Source organism: Lissotriton vulgaris, unplaced genomic scaffold (genome assembly GCF_964263255.1).
Source record: "Lissotriton vulgaris unplaced genomic scaffold, aLisVul1.2 SCAFFOLD_1701, whole genome shotgun sequence".
Classification (NCBI taxonomy): Eukaryota; Metazoa; Chordata; class Amphibia; order Caudata; family Salamandridae; genus Lissotriton; species Lissotriton vulgaris.
In genome coordinates this window covers 391,039-412,699 of record NW_028254376.1, presented here as the reverse complement: position 1 = coordinate 412,699, position 21,661 = coordinate 391,039, and the positions used below count along the sequence as shown (strand labels likewise).

The 21,661-nt window shown below is 43.8% G+C and overlaps 1 protein-coding gene across 1 annotated transcript in view; it reads left to right on the top strand.

Annotated features, from left to right (window-relative positions):
* Nucleotides 1-1,457: 1,457 nt before the first annotated feature.
* The window catches only part of LOC147659558 (E3 ubiquitin-protein ligase SH3RF3-like), a gene marked incomplete at its 3' end in the record, with an annotated part of 384,439 nt that continues 364,235 nt past the window's right edge, over nucleotides 1,458-21,661 (top strand). The window contains exons 1-2 of the mRNA XM_086951650.1: nucleotides 1,458-1,511; nucleotides 7,264-7,359. Coding sequence (XP_086807776.1) covers nucleotides 1,458-1,511; nucleotides 7,264-7,359 — 150 coding nt within the window. The remainder of the gene's footprint in view (nucleotides 1,512-7,263; nucleotides 7,360-21,661) is intronic.

Here is a 21,661-nt window from a genome sequence, read left to right as displayed (position 1 = left end):
ATACATCCACTCATTCTTCAATATGTAAAACATATTTAAACTTTACAGAAACACACAGTCACTGGATGATGTCATCAGTCATGTCATCAGTGATGTCAAATGAGATGTCATCAGTGATTTCATTTGAGATGTCATCAGTGATGTCATCAGTGATGTCACTGACCATGTCATGAATAATGTAATATGTGACATCATCAGCAGTGGATTGCAGGTGTGCGAAATATATTTAGTACAACTAACTATATAGGAGCAATTTCAATGGTTTTTTAAATGCTAATTCCTAACTATACATGGCCTGAAACCTATGGTTTTTTAAGTGAATATATATATATATATATGAATGATAAATAATGTAATGTGGAAGAGTGATGATTGTTAGAGATGTAAAATATTCTCTCATCATTTAAATGGGAGTTTTTCATGGACGCCGAATGGTGCATCAAATAGCCAATAGCATGAGGTGAGTAATAGTCCTCTGAGTGGAGAAAAATCCCACTCTATATATATTTTTAAGAGTTTTTAACAGTATGTCAAGCAGACAGCTGCTCAGTTTAGCCAGATCTAAAACGTGTATAGGCTACAAACCTTCTCCTTTCATTTATGCTTTCCATGGTGGATGTATTCTATGGGCCCGATCCACAGAACTAACTTAAGACAAAATCCTAAACTTACTACCATTTTGGTATTCAAAGAATGCACTTACTCATTTTGGTATTCACAGAAGGCACTTACTCATTTCGGTATTCACAGAAGTTAGGAGTCCTAACTTTAGGACTCCTAAATGCCTTCTGTGAATACCGAAAGTCTTAAAGTTAGGATTTTTCTCAGTTTAGGTGTCCTAACTTTACTACTCCTAAACTGAGAAAATCCTAACTTTAAGACTTTCGGTATTCACAGAAGGCATTTAGGAGTCCTAAAGTTAGGACTCCTAACTTCTGTGAATAGCAAAATGAGTAAGTGTCTTCTGTGAATACCAAAATGGTAGTAAGTTTAGGATTTTGTCTTAAGTTAGTTCTGTGAATCGGGCCCTATGAGTCTGACAAGGAATACAAGACCATGTCCCTGCCTCCCTTTTTAGGTCGCAGCATAGCTTTCTGGCTAAAGACATCTTGTGGACATTCATAAAGTTGACAAAGGAATGCATTCTGCCTGTTGCTTACCATTGACTTTGTTACTCACATTTTCTGGCATTCTATTTGCTGACTTTCTTTGCTTTAGGCTGTCCAGCTCGAGTTCACCCTTCCCGTTGCCCAAACCTTGTTTCTGCATTCTTCCACAAACTTGCTTTCAGTAAACATGCCTTTAAATCTTGTTCTTATCTTATCATATTTGCTGTGCATTCCAAGACATATATTAAAATGTCTGTAAATTAACTGTGCTGACAATCCAATCAATACATTGGATGATGAAATGTCCATACATTATCGTTTGTGCGCTGAACACTTTTATCTGTAAACATGTTTGAAAATGTAATGGTCAATCGAATTGAAGATGTGTTGACTGTAATGGCAGTATGCTACCATACCATGCATACTCAACGTTACCCCACTGCACTCCACTCTGCACCACTCCACACTACTCCTCTTCACTCCATCGCTGCACTCTTTTCTGCACCATTCCACTCTACGCCACTGTACTCTAAGCCAATGCACTCTTGCCCACACTACTCTAATACTCACCACTGCACTCTTCGCCACTGCACTCAACACCAATCGGCGCCATTCCATTCTATGCCACTCCACTGTCCAACACTGCACTATATGCCACTATACTCTACTCTGTGCCACTGCACTCTATGACAATGTACTCCACTCTGCACCATTCTACTGCACCCCAGTGAACTCTATGCCAATCCCCTCCATGCCACTCTAATCTACTCTGCACCACTGCAATCTACTCTGAAACAATCTACTCTACACCACTGCACTTGACACGACTGCATTCAGCACCACTCCACTCTACTCTGCACTACACTATGCCACTGCACTCTTTGCCAATGCACTCTACATCACTGCACTCAAAACCAATGTACTCTATGGCAATCTACTCTGCACCACTGCACCCTCTGCTACTATACTCTATGCCACTGCACTCTATGTCATAGTACTCTTTCACTGCACTCTACACCATTCTATTCTACTCTAAGTCACTCCACTATATGCCACTCTATTGTACTGTGCATGCCACTCTACTCTGAGCCACTGCACTCTACAGCACTCTACTATGCGCCACTGCACCCCACACCAATGTACTCCACGCCACTCTACTATACACCACTGCATTCTACGGTAGTATACTCTCAACACTACACTCTACTTTATGCCCCTCTACTCCACTGCACTCTACGCCAATGCACTCTAAGCCACTCTAATTTACTCTGAACCACTGCACTCTACGACACTCTATACTACTGCACTCTAGGCCACTCTATTCTACGCTGCACTTCTCCACTCTACTCTATGCCTCTGCACTCTATACCACTTTACTCTATGCCACTGCACTCTATGCCTCTTCTCTCTGCGCTAATGCACTCTACATCACTTTACTCAAAACGAATCCACGCTACACCACTGCACTGTATGTCCAACTACTCTGCACCACTGCACTGTATGCCACTAAACTCTACTCTATGCCACTGCACTCTACGTCACTTTACACTATTGCACTTTAGGTCACTTTACTCTGCACCACTGTACGCCACTGCACTCTACACCACTCTACTTTACACCACTACCCTCTACGACACTCTACTCTGCAGCACTGTACTGTCTACCACTGAACTCTATGCCACTCTACTCTGCACCACTTTATTCTGCACCACTTTACTCTACGCTACTCTACTCCACTCTACTCTGTGCCACTCTACTCTGCAGTACTGCACTCTACTCTGTACCACTCTACACCAACTCTACTGCACTCTACGCCAATAGATTATATGCCACTCTAATCTACTGTGCACCACTGCACTCTGACACTGCACTCTACACCACTTCACTCTATGCCTCTCCACTCTGCACCACTCTATTCTATGCCAGTGCAAACTACCCTATTCTACTATGCACCACAGCACTCTTGGCCAGTGTACTCTACACCACTTTACTCAAAACCAATGTACCCTACGCCACTACCCTGCACCACTGCACTCTATTCTATGACATACTCCTCCACTGTACTCCACCCCACTCTGTGCCACTTCCCTCTATGATAATCCACTCCATTCTATACCACTTTTCTCTACAACACTCTACTCCACTGTACGCAACACCCTCTATGCCTCTCCACTCCACTCTGTCCTATACCACTCCACGATATTCTATGCCACTCCACTCTATGACACTCTACTCAACTCTGCAACTGTAGTTCACTCTACGCCACACAACTGTAAGCCCCTCCACTCTACGGCACTCCACTCCCTCCATGCTACTCCAGTTCACTCCTCTCCAAGCCACTCACTTCTACAGTACGCCACTTCATACCACACTACGCCACTTAGTAACACTCCTCTCTACTACACTCAATGACACTCTACTCCATGTCAATCTCCTTTACTCCACTAACTTTTAGCCATTCTGAACAGCACCCACTCTGATGTACAACATTGCTAAAAAAAATTGGCAAAGCGAATAGCTCTTCGATAGGCGCGAAGTATTGACTTTGCCAATGCTTTCTAGATTGAAGCCTACCAGACAGCGCAGCTGTCTGGTTTGCTAACAACTTCTTGGGGACATTTGGAAAGCTTCCCTGGGAATGCGTTCTACCACTGCTTACCATCTGCTGTGCGGTTTGTAATTCACATTTGCTCGCTTTCTATTTGCTGGCTTTATTTGTTATAGGCTGTCCAGATTGAGTATGTCCCTTCCCTTAACCAAACCCTATTTACTATATTCTTCCACCAGTATAGAATTTCTGTAAATAGGCCATTTTAATCTTCTTCTTATCTTGTCACATTTTCTGTGCATTCAAAGACAGAGTTCAAATGTCCGGCTCTGTCTTCCAGGGAGCTTGGTGTTTACTTTTCTTTCACTGACTACAAAGAGAGAGGATTTATGTGACAATCATGGTTGCTACTTTGAGTGTGATGTATGATTTTTTTTTTCAAGCACAATACAAAAATGTTATGTCTGTAAATTAACTGTGCAGATATTTCAAAATATTTAAAGCACTAATGAAGCACTTTTTTTGTTAATTTTGAAGTGTGGTGGAAACAAATATTTTAACATGATCAAAGCAAATCAATAACCTGGGTGATGAAATTTCCAAACGGCTTTGGTGCTGTAAACCTTATTAGTAAAACTGTATGTCTGGGCAAATGTTTAAATTGAAGATATGTTATCTGTAATAGCAGTGCACTGCCACACCATGTATACTCCACTTTACCCCACTCCACGTTACTCTGCACCACTGCACTCTAGTCTGCACCTCTGCACACTATATCACACCACGCCACTCCACACTGCATCACTGCGCTCTACTCTGCACCACTCCACTCTACGCCACTTCACGTGACACCTCTCTACTCTACACCACTCTACTCTATGCCAATGAACTCTACCCCACACTACTCTATTATGCACCACTGCACTCTTCGCCACTGCACTCTGCTCCAATCCATTCTAATCTAATCTGCAACACTGCACTCTACTCTATGCCACTGCACTCTATGCCACTCTATTCCACTCTGTGCCATTCCACTCTATGACACTACAATCTACCCTGCACCACTGCACACCACTCTACCCCACTGCGCTCTACACCAGTCTATTAAACTACACTGCACTCTAAGCTTCTGTACTCTATGCCACTGCACTCTATGCCAATGCACTCTACACCACTTAACTGAAAGCAAATACACTCTATGCCACTGCACTCTATGTCAATCTATTCTGCACCGCTGCACTATATGCCACTGTACTCTACTCTGCAAGACTCTACTCTACGCTATTCCACTTCATTGCACTCTGTGTCACTTTACTCTGCACCGTTCTACACCACTGCACTCTACACTTATGAAATCTACGCCACTCTATTGTTTGCCACTGCACTCTCTGTCATTGAAATCTATGCCACTCTACTCTGCTGCACTGTACTCTGTACCATTGCACTCTACTCTGCACCACTCTATACCACTCTACACCTTTCTATCCCACTCTACTGCACTGTATGCCAATGCACTCTAAGCCAGTACACGCTATGGCAATCTACTCTTCTTTGCACCACTGCATTCTATGGCATTTCACTCTATGCCTCTCTACTCTGCTCTATTCCACAGATCTAATTATTTGGGAGTAATCATGGGTGGCAGCTGCACCCTCTAGCTTGCTCCCTGCTACTCCTGGCACTTAATTTGTGACCCCTGGCCTCAGATGTAGCAAAACCGTTATCTCTTCTGAGGCCAGGTGTCTCAAAGTAAGTTCTAGGAGTAGCAGGGAGCAGTCTACAGGTCACAGCTGCGACCCCTGACTACTCCCAAATGATGTCCATGCTCTACTCTGCACCACTCTACTCTATGTCCACTCTAATCTGCACCACTCTACTCTACGCCAGTGCACTCTATGCCCCTACACTCTATGGCACTCTACTCTGCACTAGTGCACTCTGTGCCACTCCACTCACTTCAATGCCTTTCTACAGCACTCCATGCGAATGCACTGTACGCCACTCTACCCTGCATCACTCCACTCTGCGCCCCTCAAATCTATTCTGCACCACTGTACTCCATGCTACTGACTCTAGACCACTCTACTCTGTCCCACCACACTCTGCACCCCTCTACACCTCTGCACTTTACCCTGCAACTCACCACTCTAACCTGCACCACTCCACTATATGCCACTTCACTCCACCCAAACGATCTTCTCTATACTACTTCACTCTAAGCCACTCAACTTCACTATGTCCCACTCCACTCCTCTATGCCACTGCAATCTACTCTAAACCTCTCTACTCTACATCACTGCACTCTACGTCAATGGACTTTACACCACCTTACTCAAAACCAATGTACTCTACACCAATCTACTCTGCACCATTGTACTTTACACCACTTCATTCTAGTCCACTCTACTCTTCTCCACGACACTCCACTCTATGAAACTGCACTCTACGACACTACACTTCACTCATGATACTACACTCTATGAGTCTCTGCTTCATTAAACTCTACTCCACTCTATGCCACTACAATCTACAACACTTTATGACACTCTACGCAACTCTCTCTATGCCGTCCATGCAACTTTAATCCACTGTATTCTACTACACACTACTCAACTCTATTGCTCCAGTCTACTCCACCCTATGCCACTCCACTCTACAACACTCTACACTACTCTATCCCATTCCACTCTCCTACCCTACTCCACTCTATGCCACTCCAGCCTATGGCAATCTGCTCTGCGTTACTCTACTCTGTAACACTTTACTCCACCCTGACAATCTACACAGCTGAACTCGACTCCACTCTATGCACTTCCACTCTACTCCCTCCATGACACTCCACAACACTCTACGCCACTCCACTCTATACCACTCAATGACACTCCACTTTACTCCATGCCACTAAACTCTACTCACCACCAGTGTACGACTCTACGCCACTCCATGAATCTCCACTCTACTCCTCTTTACAACACTCACCTCACCTCACAAACTTCTAGCCATGCTGAACAGCAGCCACGCTGGTGTACAACCAGTTACAACGTATTTACAAAGCCAATAGTTCTTTCATAGGCGAGAACTATTGGATTTGCAGTGCTTGTTTATTAACCATGGGACTCACACAGAGTGAATGCCCACAGAATCCCCCAACTTCACTTCGATTTCTTTTGACTATGTTGTACCACCACCTTACTTACCAGGAAGGAGAAGCGTTCCAGATCTCCCCTCAAAATGGAGTTAACTCAGAATGTAAGATGGCTGCTGATCCCACCACTCCAAAATGGCAATTGCTGCTTGCATTATGAAAGTAGTTCGTTTTTGTATAGATTCTCCTTACCTACAACTCATGCTGCTTTTATGAATGCGTAAAGCTTGCACACAGTTTGCACAATTAGAAGAAATGATTCAGATATTTTAGGCCGCATGCTAACTCTTGTCCAAAATAATACACAATAATATATTTCTGTATTAGTTAAGACATATAGTAATAGGTAGCTCTGGTGTTAGTTGTAAATGAACCTTTTAGCTGGGAGATATGCATAGTCTGGTGTGAAAAACATAACATTTTAATTTTAATACTAAATATGTTTTCTTTGTTTAATACAGGATGATATCCTGACTGTGATCCGACGAGTGGATGACAACTGGGCCGAAGGAATGTTGGGCGAGAAGATAGGGATTTTCCCCATTCTTTACGTTGAGGTAAGATTCATGCTTATAGTTCCAAAAGAAAAGCAGATACTAAGCGCTTGTCTTTAGTAGTGTGGTAGCGTTAGTCGTGAAACGGGATCCTTTTGTCCACGTAACAAATAAATTGAATGGTATTCAACAGACCCAGGTGTTTGTAGCCGGTCAAATGTAGACCTCCTTTGCTCTTAAAAGGTAACACAAATCAGTATTGTTTGTACTGGTTACTCATGTGTCGCATCCAAAAGTATATGTCAAGAGTGCTGCCCAACAAAAAACACTACACCCAACCCTCCGGTGTTCCTTAGCCCCTGTATGGACTTAGGGAGTACAGCACTTCATCGCCATGCTCACCTCACACCACATCAAAATGACTTAAGTGAATTTTAAGGTCTGCCATAGGCCAAGACTTTTTGATTTCACTAAATTTGCATGTATAATATACTTATAAGGGCTTTAACCTAACCCTCTTCAACCATAGGTCTGTTGTCATTCACATTTTCTCCTGGCCACTACCTCATTAATACTGCATGTGGCAGTGGGTCAGCAGACGTCCCCATTGGCTAACTTCACTGTGAGTGACAACATTCTGCCAATTCAGAAGGAGCACATCCACACACAAAGCAGTTCCCTTCAGTGCCAGGAACGACTTAAGAAATAGGTGCTTTAGAGACAAAATACGTTTGCTTTTAGGCTTTTTTTATATATTTATCTGGACGAGGGCCTGTCATCTTTCCCAAAAATAAACTTTTGGAAAAACCATGACGAAATAAAACAATCATTGACAAAGATACAAGGCTGGAATCTAACACCAGACCTATTGACTTTAACCATGCTTGGGTAAAACTAGAACTGCCTGTCAGATCAACCCACAGGAGTGTGGCCAATTTTCTACTATCACTTTGCGAGATACCATTAGCACGTGGAGCAACTGGAAGGTGCTTTTTGAAGGGGGAATATGAGTCACAGAGAGCACTTTTAGGGATAAACTCTGTATGAACCTCCTCCATATCAGATCCTCAGCCTCTTTGAAAGGTCTAGATCTGCTTGAGTGTATCAGTGTGTTTATGGTGTTGCACTGAATCTGAGCTGCAATCCCTCTACCATTTCCAGGGGTAAACCTTGAATTCTCACTACCACTACTCTTGGAGAGTCAAATGTACACAAGGAAGAAACTTGGAATTCAGTAGTACTTAAACCGTGTGACAGCAATGGTAAACAACAGTATGGATCATGGATACAGGCCAGTAACCACCCCGACGAAATAGCATATTTTAAAACACCTTTGAAGAAAAACTTGCATTTTAAAAGGTTCCACAGGAATAGCCGAAGACTTCCCTTTATATCTCAATGTTTCTGAGAGTCATTATTCTTGAACACCAGGAAATACGCGTACACAATCAAAGCAGACATTTATGTGAGCAAAACCAGTGATATTACTCAGATAAATCAAATATAGTATGTTTAAATTGGCCGTCATAAACACAAGTTGTGAGGCTGTAGAAGATGTGCTTCTTAGTGAATTGTGCCCTAAAGAACAATATCTGCCGCACTGCCTACTTCCGGTTTACCATGTACACTCTCAACTTTTTGTTTGTCCTCTTTCTCTTCATGAGGTAATGGAGCATGAGGTGATGTGAAAGAGGAGAAAGTGCAGGGGCGTAGTCACAAAGGCATTTAAAATAGTAGCCTTGCAGTACTTTTTGGCATACTCTTAGATGCCTTTGCGACTTGTCCCCAACATATCTAAAATGAGTGCAAAATGGGAATAATCAGGGAAAATATTTGTATACAGTTACCACAAATTGAATCGAGGTGGCCTTTGTGCACTTTTGCTTATAAGTAATAGGGGACCAGAAGTACTAAGCATTTTTGCTATGAAAAAGCCCAGAATTGGATATTTGCCACGGCAAAAATGCCTTTTCAAATGTACAAAATATGGATTCTGTAACTTGGTACCGAAACGCAATTTAGCATTTGCGATTCGGTATTTGGAAGGGGCGTGTTTTGGGCATTCCTTCCAAATAATCAATCAGTATGGTATGTAGTACTGTTTTGTGACCGAATTCTGGTTGAAAAACAATAATACTTTGCCACCAGTTTAAAAGTGGTGGTAACACATTTGTAAAGGGAAAGGGGTCACCTGGGGACCCTTCCAATTTGAGAATGTTGAAAACATATATTTTTAAGAGCAGGCAGGGGTCCTGTAGACCACTGCTCGCTCTTTAAAAAAGAAGCATTTGCAATGGAATAGGTCTCACATTTGCTCGACCTAAAGCTATTGCTTTTTTTATACATAAAACCGGGCACCGTGCTAAGACATAAAGCGTGGAGCCCGTGCACAGTATTTAGAAAATAATGATGAACGTGGGTGCCTTGCTAAAAGATAATGCACCGCACTCATGCATATATAACTTATGTGCATGTGCATGGCGGCCGGTGTAGCGGGCACTATGGTCATAAAAAATGTACTCCCTGCTTGGCTCCGTGGTGTCAGAATAACAGTAGCACAAAATAAAAAAAGTAGTCCATAAACACAACACATGAACACTCACAGCTTAATAAAACTGTAATTGGTCGGTACTTCTTCCGATAAAACAGAAGTGATGTATTGGGAGCACCAACCAATAACGATCCAGGAAAGAAGACCAACGCAGGAGTTCACCAATGGCAAGCAGCAGGCGGGATTACGCTCGTAATAATGCTTACAACAGGTCTTGCAGACAACACATGTGGCTCGACCTAATTAAACTCCAACTTTCCTTTTTTCTTTATAAGCGCATCCTGTTTTCCTTTGAAGAAAACTGGCTGCATTAAAAAAAAGATTGCTTTATTAAAAAGCAATCACAGACATGGTGGTCTGCTGACTTCAACATGCCACCATACTGGTGATGGCTGCGATTGCTAATGGGTCTCAAATTCTGAACTACCCCAATAATATTCATGCGGTAGGACGATTTTCAATCTACTAGGAATCACTATTTGGAAATAAAAGTACTTCATACATTAGGAATACCGTTTTCCTAATTATAATCCAGAGATAATCGCAATTAAGAAACCAGGAACACGGCAACCGGCAACGCGCATCCCTGCATTAACTCTACCACTTCGGATTCCCCTAACAGGGGCTTCAACACTTCAGGAGTTGACTCGCTCCCCGAACTATTTCCACTGACCTTCTGTCCTGCGGGACCGCGGGTCCTCTTTTACAGACCAAACGGTCCATCAGACATCTGTGCCACGCGGAATACGAGCTAAGCCAGTATCACCTTTAACTCATATCCGAGTTTTCCTTTCCGTAAGTTCGATTTTAAGACGTGTGTCCTGCAACTGGGGCCACAACATCTACCAGGTCCAGAGCCCAGCCGGGTCGGAATTATCACCTGCTTAGCAACCTTACAGGGGGCCCAGAATATATATAAGCACTGAGGAGTCGCGGAAATTACATCCCTTTGCGACGAAACACGTGTCGGCTGGCCACTAAGAATATTAAACGAAGATTTACTTTAGAGACATTGTCATTTTCTCTAGCAACTGTGACTGTAATTGCTCTGGTGTCCACAAGGACACACCTTGTGCTATACTATATCTTAGAGTGCAGTGGGCATTTTGTTTTCTTATTGGTTATACTTCTGGCCCTGTATGTTTCAAGACGATTCAAAAAGACATGTTTAAGGATACTCCTATAGTACTTCTTCCTGTACTGCATAAACACTTTTATTGGTTATATAGAAAATGTCAGCATCAGGAGATCAGTGTTTTAATCGTAGCTATTTGTCCAGGGCTTTAAGTGGGTTGGGTCACTTCGGGTCTCAGACCTGGTAGTTGTTAAAAACCTATATTGAAATGGGTCCCTATCGGTAACCATATTCATATCCTTAACCTTACTGGCTAAAATGCTGGTCGAGTTCTGAACAATCAATGTAAAAAAATTACGATAATCCATGTCACCGATTTAGTTCCTGTTTATATTTTATGCTCTACTTAATCTTAAATTCCCTAATCAGTATTAGCTATTTCCAGGATGTTGTGTTTCTGAATTTTTTCGTATAGTATATTACTTATGTATTGTACATACTTCAAACTGAGTCGCCTTCAGGTGTTTATAACAGGCCTGGATTGAGAGCTCTGGGGTTGAGGCTGAAGGCAATGCAAATCTCTCACAGTGCCTATCAGTGGGTCAAAAAGGTGTTAAAATACATGGTCATCCATTCCTTGGCCCTTCTGCAGAGTGGAGAAAGCAACTGTCACACATTCCATTTGTAATTGTGATTCTGTGCAAATGTGCATCCAGGAGGTACACAATTGTCAAAATATATACAAGGCGAAAGTAAAAGGAAATGTAGGGCCTACAGGTGAGTAGGGCAAAAACAACAATTGATGAACAGAATGCAAAACAATTTCATACATTCACGCCAGTCCAGATATCTGGGCCTAAATACATCGTTTTTTGCTAACCACACCACCCCAGTTCAGACATGGCCATATGCAAATCAGCCTTGGCCCTGTGCCTCATGGGAACAGTCCAGCCCAAACTGCCAAGCCATATTTTCCCTGGACCGGAATTAAGCATCCTAGGACCGGTTTCTGGCTATCTTCCGCCTGTGGCGTGGAGAGCACAGGACTCACGGCAGAGCATACCCGTCCCACTCGGGGTGACAAATGCAAAAAACAACAGTTGATGGACAGAATGCAGCATACATTCACCCCAGTACAGAGATCTGGGCCTAAATCCATTGGTTTTTTGCTCACCACACCACCCCAGTTCAGACATGGCCATATGCAAATCAGCCTTGACCTTATGCCTCATGGGAACAGTCCAGCCCGAACTGCCAAGCCATGTCTTCCCTGGACCGGAATCAAGCATCCTCGGACTAGTTTCTGGCTATCAGCCGTCTTCAGCCAGGATAGCTTGACTCCAGTGGCGTGGAGAGCACGGGACTCACGTCTGTTCATACCCGTCCCACTTGGGATGACAAATGCAAAAACAACAGCAAAATAACAATGGATTTAACCCAGATCTGTGACTGGGGGTGAATGTTTTGCCATTGTGCAACATTCCGTCCATCAGTTGTTGTTTTTGCATTTGTCACCCCGAGTGTGACAGGTATGCTCAGACGTGAGTCCCGTGCTCTCCATGCCACTGGAATCAAGCTATCCTGGCTGATGACGGCTGATAGCCAGAAACCTGTCCTAGGATGCTTGATTCCCGTCCAGGGAAGACATGACTTGGCAGTTTGGGCTGGCTGGTCCCATGAGGCACAGGGTCAAGACTGTTTTGCATATGGCCATGTCTGAACTTGGGTGGTGTGGTGAGCAAAAAAATGATGGATTTAACCCAGATCTGTGACTGGGGGTGAATGTTTTTGCCATTGTGCAACATTCTGTCCATCAATTGTTGTTTTCACAGGTGAGTAGGTGCATAGTGTGTTTGGGGGTGGTAAAGTGAAGAAGATGAGAGGAAGTAAATTCAGGAGAAAGTGAAAAGAGGATGCTGAAGATGAAAGAGATGAGTTTTGGGATATGCAGATGGACAAGATGTTGAGAGAAAAAGGGTACACATGTCTAACATGGAGTGAACATAACAGAAGTTATTGAGACTATTTGAAGACCAGTAACCCTTCCACTGCCCTTAGTAGTGTTTAATTCACAGTCTCACAATTTTAGAATTTCGAACATTTTCAGTATTTTTACAAAATCATTGTTGTTATTCTTTTATCTTAAACAGCTAACAACCATTGGCAAAACCAAAATTCCTGACTGGTTTTATGTGTGTCAGTTTTTGTGATATATATGTGGATGCAATAACCGAATGTTCAGAGAGGAACAAAAATGCCAGACGGGAGGCACACTATGGGAATCACAGAAATTTAGATTGCATGTGTATGCTCTTAATTAAATAGACCACACTTGTTTTAGAGACCCTCAATTTTTTCAGATCACCTAAAGCCCCGGCGTTGCCTCCTTGCAACTGAGTTACTCGGGTGAATAAACTTATAGCCGAAGAGAAGGCACAAGAACATGTTCAAGAAGGACGCCCTTACAACACATTAGTGAATGGCTCAAATTATCTTGCTACATTACCGGTCTTGTCTTGACAGTGCTACTGTGTTAACTTGAGTGGATTATTTTCAGAGTATATGAGGGTGGCAGCGAGAATGAAAATATCAATGGTTTTGTAGTTTTAAAATTTAATAATCCAGAGCCTAATTAGGATGTCAGGCGGAAAGCCGCACAAGCTTCCATTGACAAATGGAGGTTTGCGACCGCCCTGTGGGAGGTCGCATCATAATTCTGCGTCGGAACCGCCGACCTAAGTTCGGGCAGTTCCTTTCTACAACAGTTACGTCTGCCCGACGTTGTAATTACGCAAACAAATGATGGACGGAATGATGAATAAATCATACATTCACTCCCAGTCAAGAGATCTGGGTTAGATCCATTGTTCTTTTGCTCACCATGCCACCCAGTTTAGACCCAGCCATATGCAAATCAGTCTTGACCCTGTGCCTCATTTGAACTGTCCAGACCGAACTGCCAAGCCAGCTCCTCCCTGGACCGGAAACAAGCTTCCTGGGACCGATTTCTGGGTATTACCCTTCATCAGCCAGGCTAGCTTGAATCCAGTGGCACAGTGAGCAAGGGACCCACGTCTGGGCATACCCATCCCACTTAGGGTGAAAAGTGCTACGCAAACAAATGATGGACGGAATGATGAATAAATCATACATTCACCCCCCCAGTCATCGTTATTAAGCCCATAGTGCATCACTGGCCACTAGTGAGCTCAAAGTGGCTCATACTTGGTTGAGAATATGGGGACATGACTTTATTGCTCTGCCTCATTAGTTGCTGTTGGTGTATTTGTCCGCAAATAAAGTTCATGTTCCCACAGAGGGTAAGGGTGCAAATTCATGTACTAACCGATTAAAGAATTAACTGGCGTTCCATGGTTTTACATCTAAATGCTGCATTTAGGCTGCATTTCCTGCCGATTTATCCGATAATAAATGTTTGGCACATATCAAAGATCTTTGCCTCCTCGTTGCTTATTTCAGTCTGCATGCTGCCAGTTACATTATGTGTTCAGTCTACAACAGCCTGAGAGGGCCACTGACAAATGATAAATAGTGTGAAATCCTGTCATGTCTCCAGTATTGGGAGCTCTTTCAGAGACACCATTCAGTTGGAGACAAGAAACTGAAATCTGAGACTGTTTCTGACAAACAGGGACTAATGGTGGCAGGCATAGACAGTCACTCACTTTGCGCAAAAGATCTTCGTTCAGTTATCCATTTTGAGAATGGCAATAATTGTTTCCATTCCTGTACAGACACTGTGGACTCTCTCTCTCTCTCTCTCTCTCTCTCTCTCTCTCTCTCTCTCTGTCTCCCTTTTTTGATCTCTCTCACTATACCTCAGTCTTTATCTTTCTCTCTCTCTCTCTTCTTGTGCTTTTTTATTGTAGGTCATAGTGCTGTCCAGCTGTACCTTTATATTTTCTGCAAGTAACATATATAGTTCTGTGTGTTTAGATGTATGTAGAACTGTGTTGTCTGACTGTTCTTGGGTGCCTGTGTGTGTAGGGTTTCCTGAAGACCCATGGGGTCTCTGGGCACCTGTGTGGATGGGTGCCAGTATATGTGATGGTCTTTAATTATGAGTTATTATAAGTCTGCGTGCAGGTGTGACTCTATGTATTTTGATTTGTGTGCATGGCCAACCGGTTCGTGTGCATGGGTATCTATATGCGATTAATCTGAGACAGATTTGTGTCTAAATATAAGAGGGTTTGTATTCATTGGCACTTGTATTTATATTGGGCTCTGCGCACTAGGGCCTTTATGTCTCTGGGTCTATTTGCATTGGAAGCTGTTTGACTTTTCGTACCTGTGCTTTGGTGCCTGTATGTTTGTTGGTATGTCCACCTGTGTGCATGGCTGACCATATGTCTTTTAGTTTGTGTAAATGACAAGTGCATGTCTGTTTGTGTATGTGGGAAAGTGCCTGTATGTTGCTATATATGTATTTCTTCCTGTAGATGTATTTCTTTGTGTGTGCATCAATGCCTGGAAGTGTGTTATCTCTCTGCCCATCCGTCCCCATGCCACTCTGCTCATCCATGTGCGCCTACTTTTATGTTGTCTGACTGTGTGAATAGTGTGTGATAGTATATGGGAGTAAATTAATGTGTGTGTGTATGTTGTTGGTGCTTGGGTCTGGTGTGCTCCATGCACAGGGAACAGCAGGAATGCTGGTCTATGTGCACAGATTTCTGTACACCGGTTAATGTGTGTGTGTGTGTGTGCGTGTGTGCATCGATGCCTATCCGTACTCATGCTACTCTGCTCTTCCATGTGTGATTACTTTTATTAAGTCTCTGCCTGCGATGGCTGCGCAGACATGCGCAGTCGAGCTGGCAAGATTTAATGACTTAGAGTACGTTTCAATAGCGAGGTTAAGCCCCGCCCCTCTTTTCCATTGGCTGGCGTCACCGTTCATGCTAAACGGTGGCCAGCCATTGGAAAAGAGGTACCAGTGCCGTACTTCTTTCTCTTTTAGCCCCGTCCCTTTCAGACTGGCTTCCTTGACTTTCTGCTGTGGTAAAAGGTTTCTTATCTTCTTTATGGGGCGAAACAGATGGCCCCATAAAGAAGAGGATAAACCTTTTACCACAGCAGTAAGTCAGGCTGAGGCCATCCGAACGGGACTGATACTGAAGGGCTTCTCGGCCATGTAAATTCTACATTGTACCATTTAAATTTTCGGGTGTTTTAAAATTCAAGCGCTTTTATTACTTGCTTCTTTTTTTGATTTAGTGCGCATTGTTGAATATCAGTGCTTTTTAAGCGATCCCATTTCCCCACATAACTGACGGTGCATAAAATACTCTAAAGTGGGTAACTGCAACTATTCTCAGTTTGATCCACAACACTCCTGTGAACCTTGTAGCCGTGAAGCATGTCCCCGGGAATCTAGTGTCTGCTGGCGGTGTCTGCCCGGCAGCCTGCAGTGCCTGACCCCGGCAGCGGCTGTGTGCGGCTGCCGCCCTCTAGCGGCCATTGCATGCAGAGCAGCGGCTGCTGCAGAGACCCGAGTCGCGCATGGAGGGAGCCAGGTGTATTTTACAGTTTCATTTGAAAGTGGCGATGTTCTTAATAGCACTTTAGAACGGTCAGGTCCTTAAGAACGCCTTTAGTTTATAGCGGATAAAGGCCTAAGGGACAAAGAGAAAAGTGATTTGCCCAAGATCACACAGTACTGTCTTGTGTTGAATCTGGAAATATAATACTCGTTTTGTCGGAGCAGCGCTGACACTAAATAGAAAGGGCGCAGAGACAGCATGCGATCACCCCAAAAAGCACGAGACTCATTTGTCGTACTTAGATGACGGCTGCGATGAGTTGTTGGTGGGGAAACCTCGAAAGTTATTTACTGCTCTGTAACACAATATGTTAATTATCTTGGAGGCGGAGCAGCACATATCCCGGCTGCCACCGACCTCCCTAGGAGCAGCTGCGAACATTTTCCCTGGCGCTGAGAGGCTATGCTCCCGGGCAGAGCTGGCTCGGGGTGGGGCCTTATTTACACACACCCGCCTGACTGAAGGAGTGCAGAGCTCCTGTGCCCTGGTCTCCCCACGCACGCTAACCTCGTGAGCTTTGAGCTTCTTTTGTGTGAGGGCTTGTCCATCCCATTTGTGGTTCTTTTTTACGTGTGCTGTGTGCGTGTGTGTGCAGCTTGTGGAGATTACATTCCTGTTTCGGGTGTATCTTTTGTCGGTGCGTGGCAGTATTTATTACAGTGTACTTTATGTGCAGCATTTTATTTTAAAAGGATTCCATACATGCCCTCCTGCGTGGACTCTCCCCCACCCTCGCCGATGTCCAGCGACTCAATGCCCTCTCTCTTACTGCGGCTTTCTTGGGAGAACTTGGCGAGGCCTCAGCGAGCAACATCCCGACTTTGCCCTCTTCCCTACCGGGCAGACTCTACTCTACCTGCAGCTCACATGACCCGAGCATTTTTTTTTAAAGGGTTCCAAACATGCCCTTCTACGTGGACTCTTCCCCATGCCCTCTCTCTTACGAGTATGTGCGATTTCCCACACCCCTGCCCTTCACTCTTGCGTCTCGCATTCGAGGAGAGGTGTTGGGTGGGGGCTTGTATTCATGTCTGGGCTGCGGCCCCCAGTTGCTCGCACCGAGGGCTGCCTGGCGGTGCTGCGGGGGAGGGAGGGGGGCTGGCAGTGAAGGAAGGCGGAGCAGGCTGGCACCGGGCAGCAAGAGATCTGGGGAGGAGGCAAGGTTGGAGACTGGGCAAGGTAGCAACAGAAGGTATAAGGGGGTGGGGGACAAGAGCGGAGAGTCGTGTGTGAGACACTGTGTGTGTGTGTGTGTCAGACACTGTGTGTGTGTGAGGCACTGTGTGTGAGACACTGTGTGTGAGACACTGACACACTGTGTGTGAGACAATGTGTGTGGGAGACACTGTGTGTGTGTGTGTGTGAGATTCTCTACTCACTCTCTACTACTCACTAATACTCACTCTCTACTACTAACTCTATACTACTCACTCTCTACTCTCACTCTTTACTACTCTACTCTCTACTACTCCACTCTCGACTCATTCTCTACTACTCTCTACTACTCATTCTCTACTACTCACTCTCTACTACTCTCTACTCTTTCTCTACTACTCACTCTCTACTAATCACTTACTACTCACTCTCTACTCACTCTACCAACCCTCTACTACTCACTTTCTACTACTCACTCTACTACTCTCTACCTACTACTCATTCGATTACTCACTCTCTAATACTCTCTCTCTACTACTCACTCTCTACTACTCACTCTCTACTACTCACTTACTACTCACTCTCTACTCACTCTACTCCTCTCTACTACTCACTCTACTACTCACTCTCTACTACTCACTCTCTACTCACTCTCTACTACTCACTCTCCTACTCACTCTCTACTACTCGCCCTCTATTACTCATTCTACTACTCACTCTACTACTCTCTACAACACTTTCTACTCACTCTCTACTACTCTCTACTACTCTACTCTCTACTCACTCTCTACTACTTATAATCCACACACACTCAATGCCCTCCCTCTCATTGATTCTAAAATACTTTCAGAACTCCTCTCCCGTGTCAAATCCTGGTCACCTAACGATAGATGCCCACCACACATTTTGAAGGAGGTCTGCTCAGCTCTCCCACTCAACATCCTTCCATTCCTAAATGATTCACTCTCACAAGACAAGGTTCCCTGTACCTTCAAAAATGCCACGGTGGTCCCACTCGTGAAGAAACCCGAAGCAGACCCATTGGACCCGGCCAATTATAGGCCCATCTCTCTTCTCCCTTTCTTGTCTAAACTACTCGAGGCTCACATGTCTAGATGCCTGTCTAACTTTATCGAAAACTCTGATTATCTAGAGCCGAACCAAGCAGGTTTCCGCCCATCTCACTCAACAGAAACTGTGATTCTGGCAGTTCAGGATACTTTGAGATCTAACATGGACAAGGGCATTCACCAGGCCCTGGTGCTTCTTGATTTGTCGGCCGCGTTCGACAAGGTTGATTATAACATACTGTTGAATCGTGTCGAGCAGGCCGGCCTCAGGGGCCCCGCCCTAAGTTGGATAACTTCCTTTATCACAAACCGTACACAGTCAGTGAGATTAGGGACATTCACAGCCCCTAGGACACCCTCTACCTGTGGGGTACCCCAAGGTTCGTCACTTTCACCTCTATTATTCAACCTGTACCTCCGCCCGTTGTTACACTCCTTAAAAAAACGCAAAATCACTATTTTTAACTATGCTGACGACCTTCAGTTAATCATCCCCCTAAACTCCCCGGACTCTGTTGTCGAATTCCAGGCAACCATGTCACACATACAGAGATGGATGAACCATAACCATCTCAAACTCAACCCAGGCAAGACAGAACTCGTCCTGCCTGGGAAGAGCGAGTTGTGCTGGGGTCGACATTTCTGGCCACTCGACATGGGACCTCCTCCCACTGCGTCCCACTCGGTTACAAGCTTAGAAGTTACTCTCAGCGCGGATGGATCACTTAAAGGACAGGTGGGTGCTGTCGTATCTTCTAGCTTTTTCCAACTTAGAAAAATTAGGAAAATAGCACACCTACTGATCCACTCAGCACTCGTACAAGTAGTTATAGCCCTTGTACTCTCCCGTTTGGACTTTTCGAATGGCCTTTATCTGGGCCTTCCAGTAGGTCTCCTAAAACGTCTCCAGATGGTCCAGAACCAAGCGGCCAGACTTATTTGGAAACAACCCAAATGGCAATCAGTTAGGTCTGGTCTGGAAAAACTCCACTGGTTGCCAGTGGCCTTAAAGAATCGCCTTTAAAACGGGATGCACTACTTTTAAAGCATTGCACTGCAATGGCCCCAAATGTATCAGAAACCTGATCACCAACTACAAACCACCGCGCAATCTACGCTCTGCTCACCTCGGCCTAGTAACCATTCCCTTGTTGAAAAAGAAAAGACACCGAGGAAGCTGTTTCTACTATCTGGCGGCCACCTTTTGGAACTCGCTTCCTCCACCACTCAGGCACTGCAATAACCTCCTGGCATTTAGGAAGTCCCTGAAAACGTGGCTATTGAAGCAGTCCTACGCTTAGGATTTGTACTTCGTTCCCCTCACAAATAGTGCCATGAAACCCACGGGTGTATGAGCACTCTATAAATAGTTATTAACATAACAAAACATAACATACTACTCACTCTATATTACTCTCTACTACTAATCACTCTCTACTACTCACTCTCTACTACTCACTCTCTACTACTCTACCATTCACTCTCTACTATTCTCTACCTACTACTCTCCACTACTCTCTACCTACTACTCTCCACTACTCTCTACCTACTACTCTACTACTCTAGTCTCTACTCACTCTCTACTAATCACTCTCTACTACTCACACTAAAAAAACAGCGTGACCTTACTCCAACCCTTTACTCTTTGCCTAAAGGCGCTAGTGAAAAAACATTCAAAATGCAACAGGTCTCATCTTTATTACACTTAAAGCAATTCTGTTTGTAATCAGGTGGCTTTTTAGCTTTACTTTTATTAGTGTTTGTAAAACGTTTGTGTACATAACATGCATATATATGCATATATATATATATGCATATGTATAAATATATATATATATATATACATACACACATACAGATATAAACATCTTCATATCTATATAAATACCAGTATTAATGCAGCCATACATATACATACATATGCATGGTATGTACATAAACGTTTAAAAAAACACTAATAAAAGCAAAGCTAAAAGCTACCTTATTACAAACAGAATTGCTTAAGCTTAACTAGAGCCGAGACCGTTGCATTGCAAATGCTTGTGCTGTCTGACTGTGGGAATAGTGTATGGTAGTGTATGTGAATGTGGGAATGTGTGCCTGTGTGTGTGTTGGTGCTTGTGTCTTGTTTGCTCCATGCATAGGGACCAGCAGGCATGCTGGTCTATGTGCACACATTTCTGTATGTCAGTTATCTCCTGTGTGTATGTGCCTGTAGCTATCGTGCTCTGTGTGTGCATTCATGTTTGCAGTTGTGGTGGTCTAAATTCATGCATAGGTCAACAATGCATGACGGTGTGCTTCTGTGTTGTGTGTCTCCGAGTGCATGCACTTAAGTTGTCTATTTACTTTGCAGATGGGTAACATCTTGAAGGTACATTCCCCCATCAGTCACTCTTTAGCAAGATAAAGGTTGTTTTCTTGAATTATCCCACCAACAGCTCACATTTTACTTTCTATCTCCCCAAGAATCTATTTGTGTCTCCAGAGTGAATCCACTGATTAAGCGTAACCCCTCTAAAAGATTCAGATTATTGCACATAATTCACACTTGTGCAACACAATTCCCACAAACATTTGTACCCAATGACTGTACAAACACAATAATTTCTGTGAATGACCAATGCAAGAATAATGTTTTTGCCTGAGTGGAAAGGTGCAAAGTTGGTTTGGACCACGCGATGTAATTTGGCAGGACCTTTGATCGCCATGAAGAATTTACCTTGTTCAATCTTCTTCTCAATATCTTTTGTATAATTTTTCTCCAAGTATTATGGTGCTGTACTTTATCCCTAACAGGCACATGCATCAACGGTTAATTGCGATTTCATTTAAGGAATCGCAATTTGCGATTCCTTAAATGCAATGCATGTACCCCTTAGAAATAGTGAATTCGCTATTTGGGGCCGCAAAATACAGAGAAATTACTCAGGCCTGTATTTTGCAT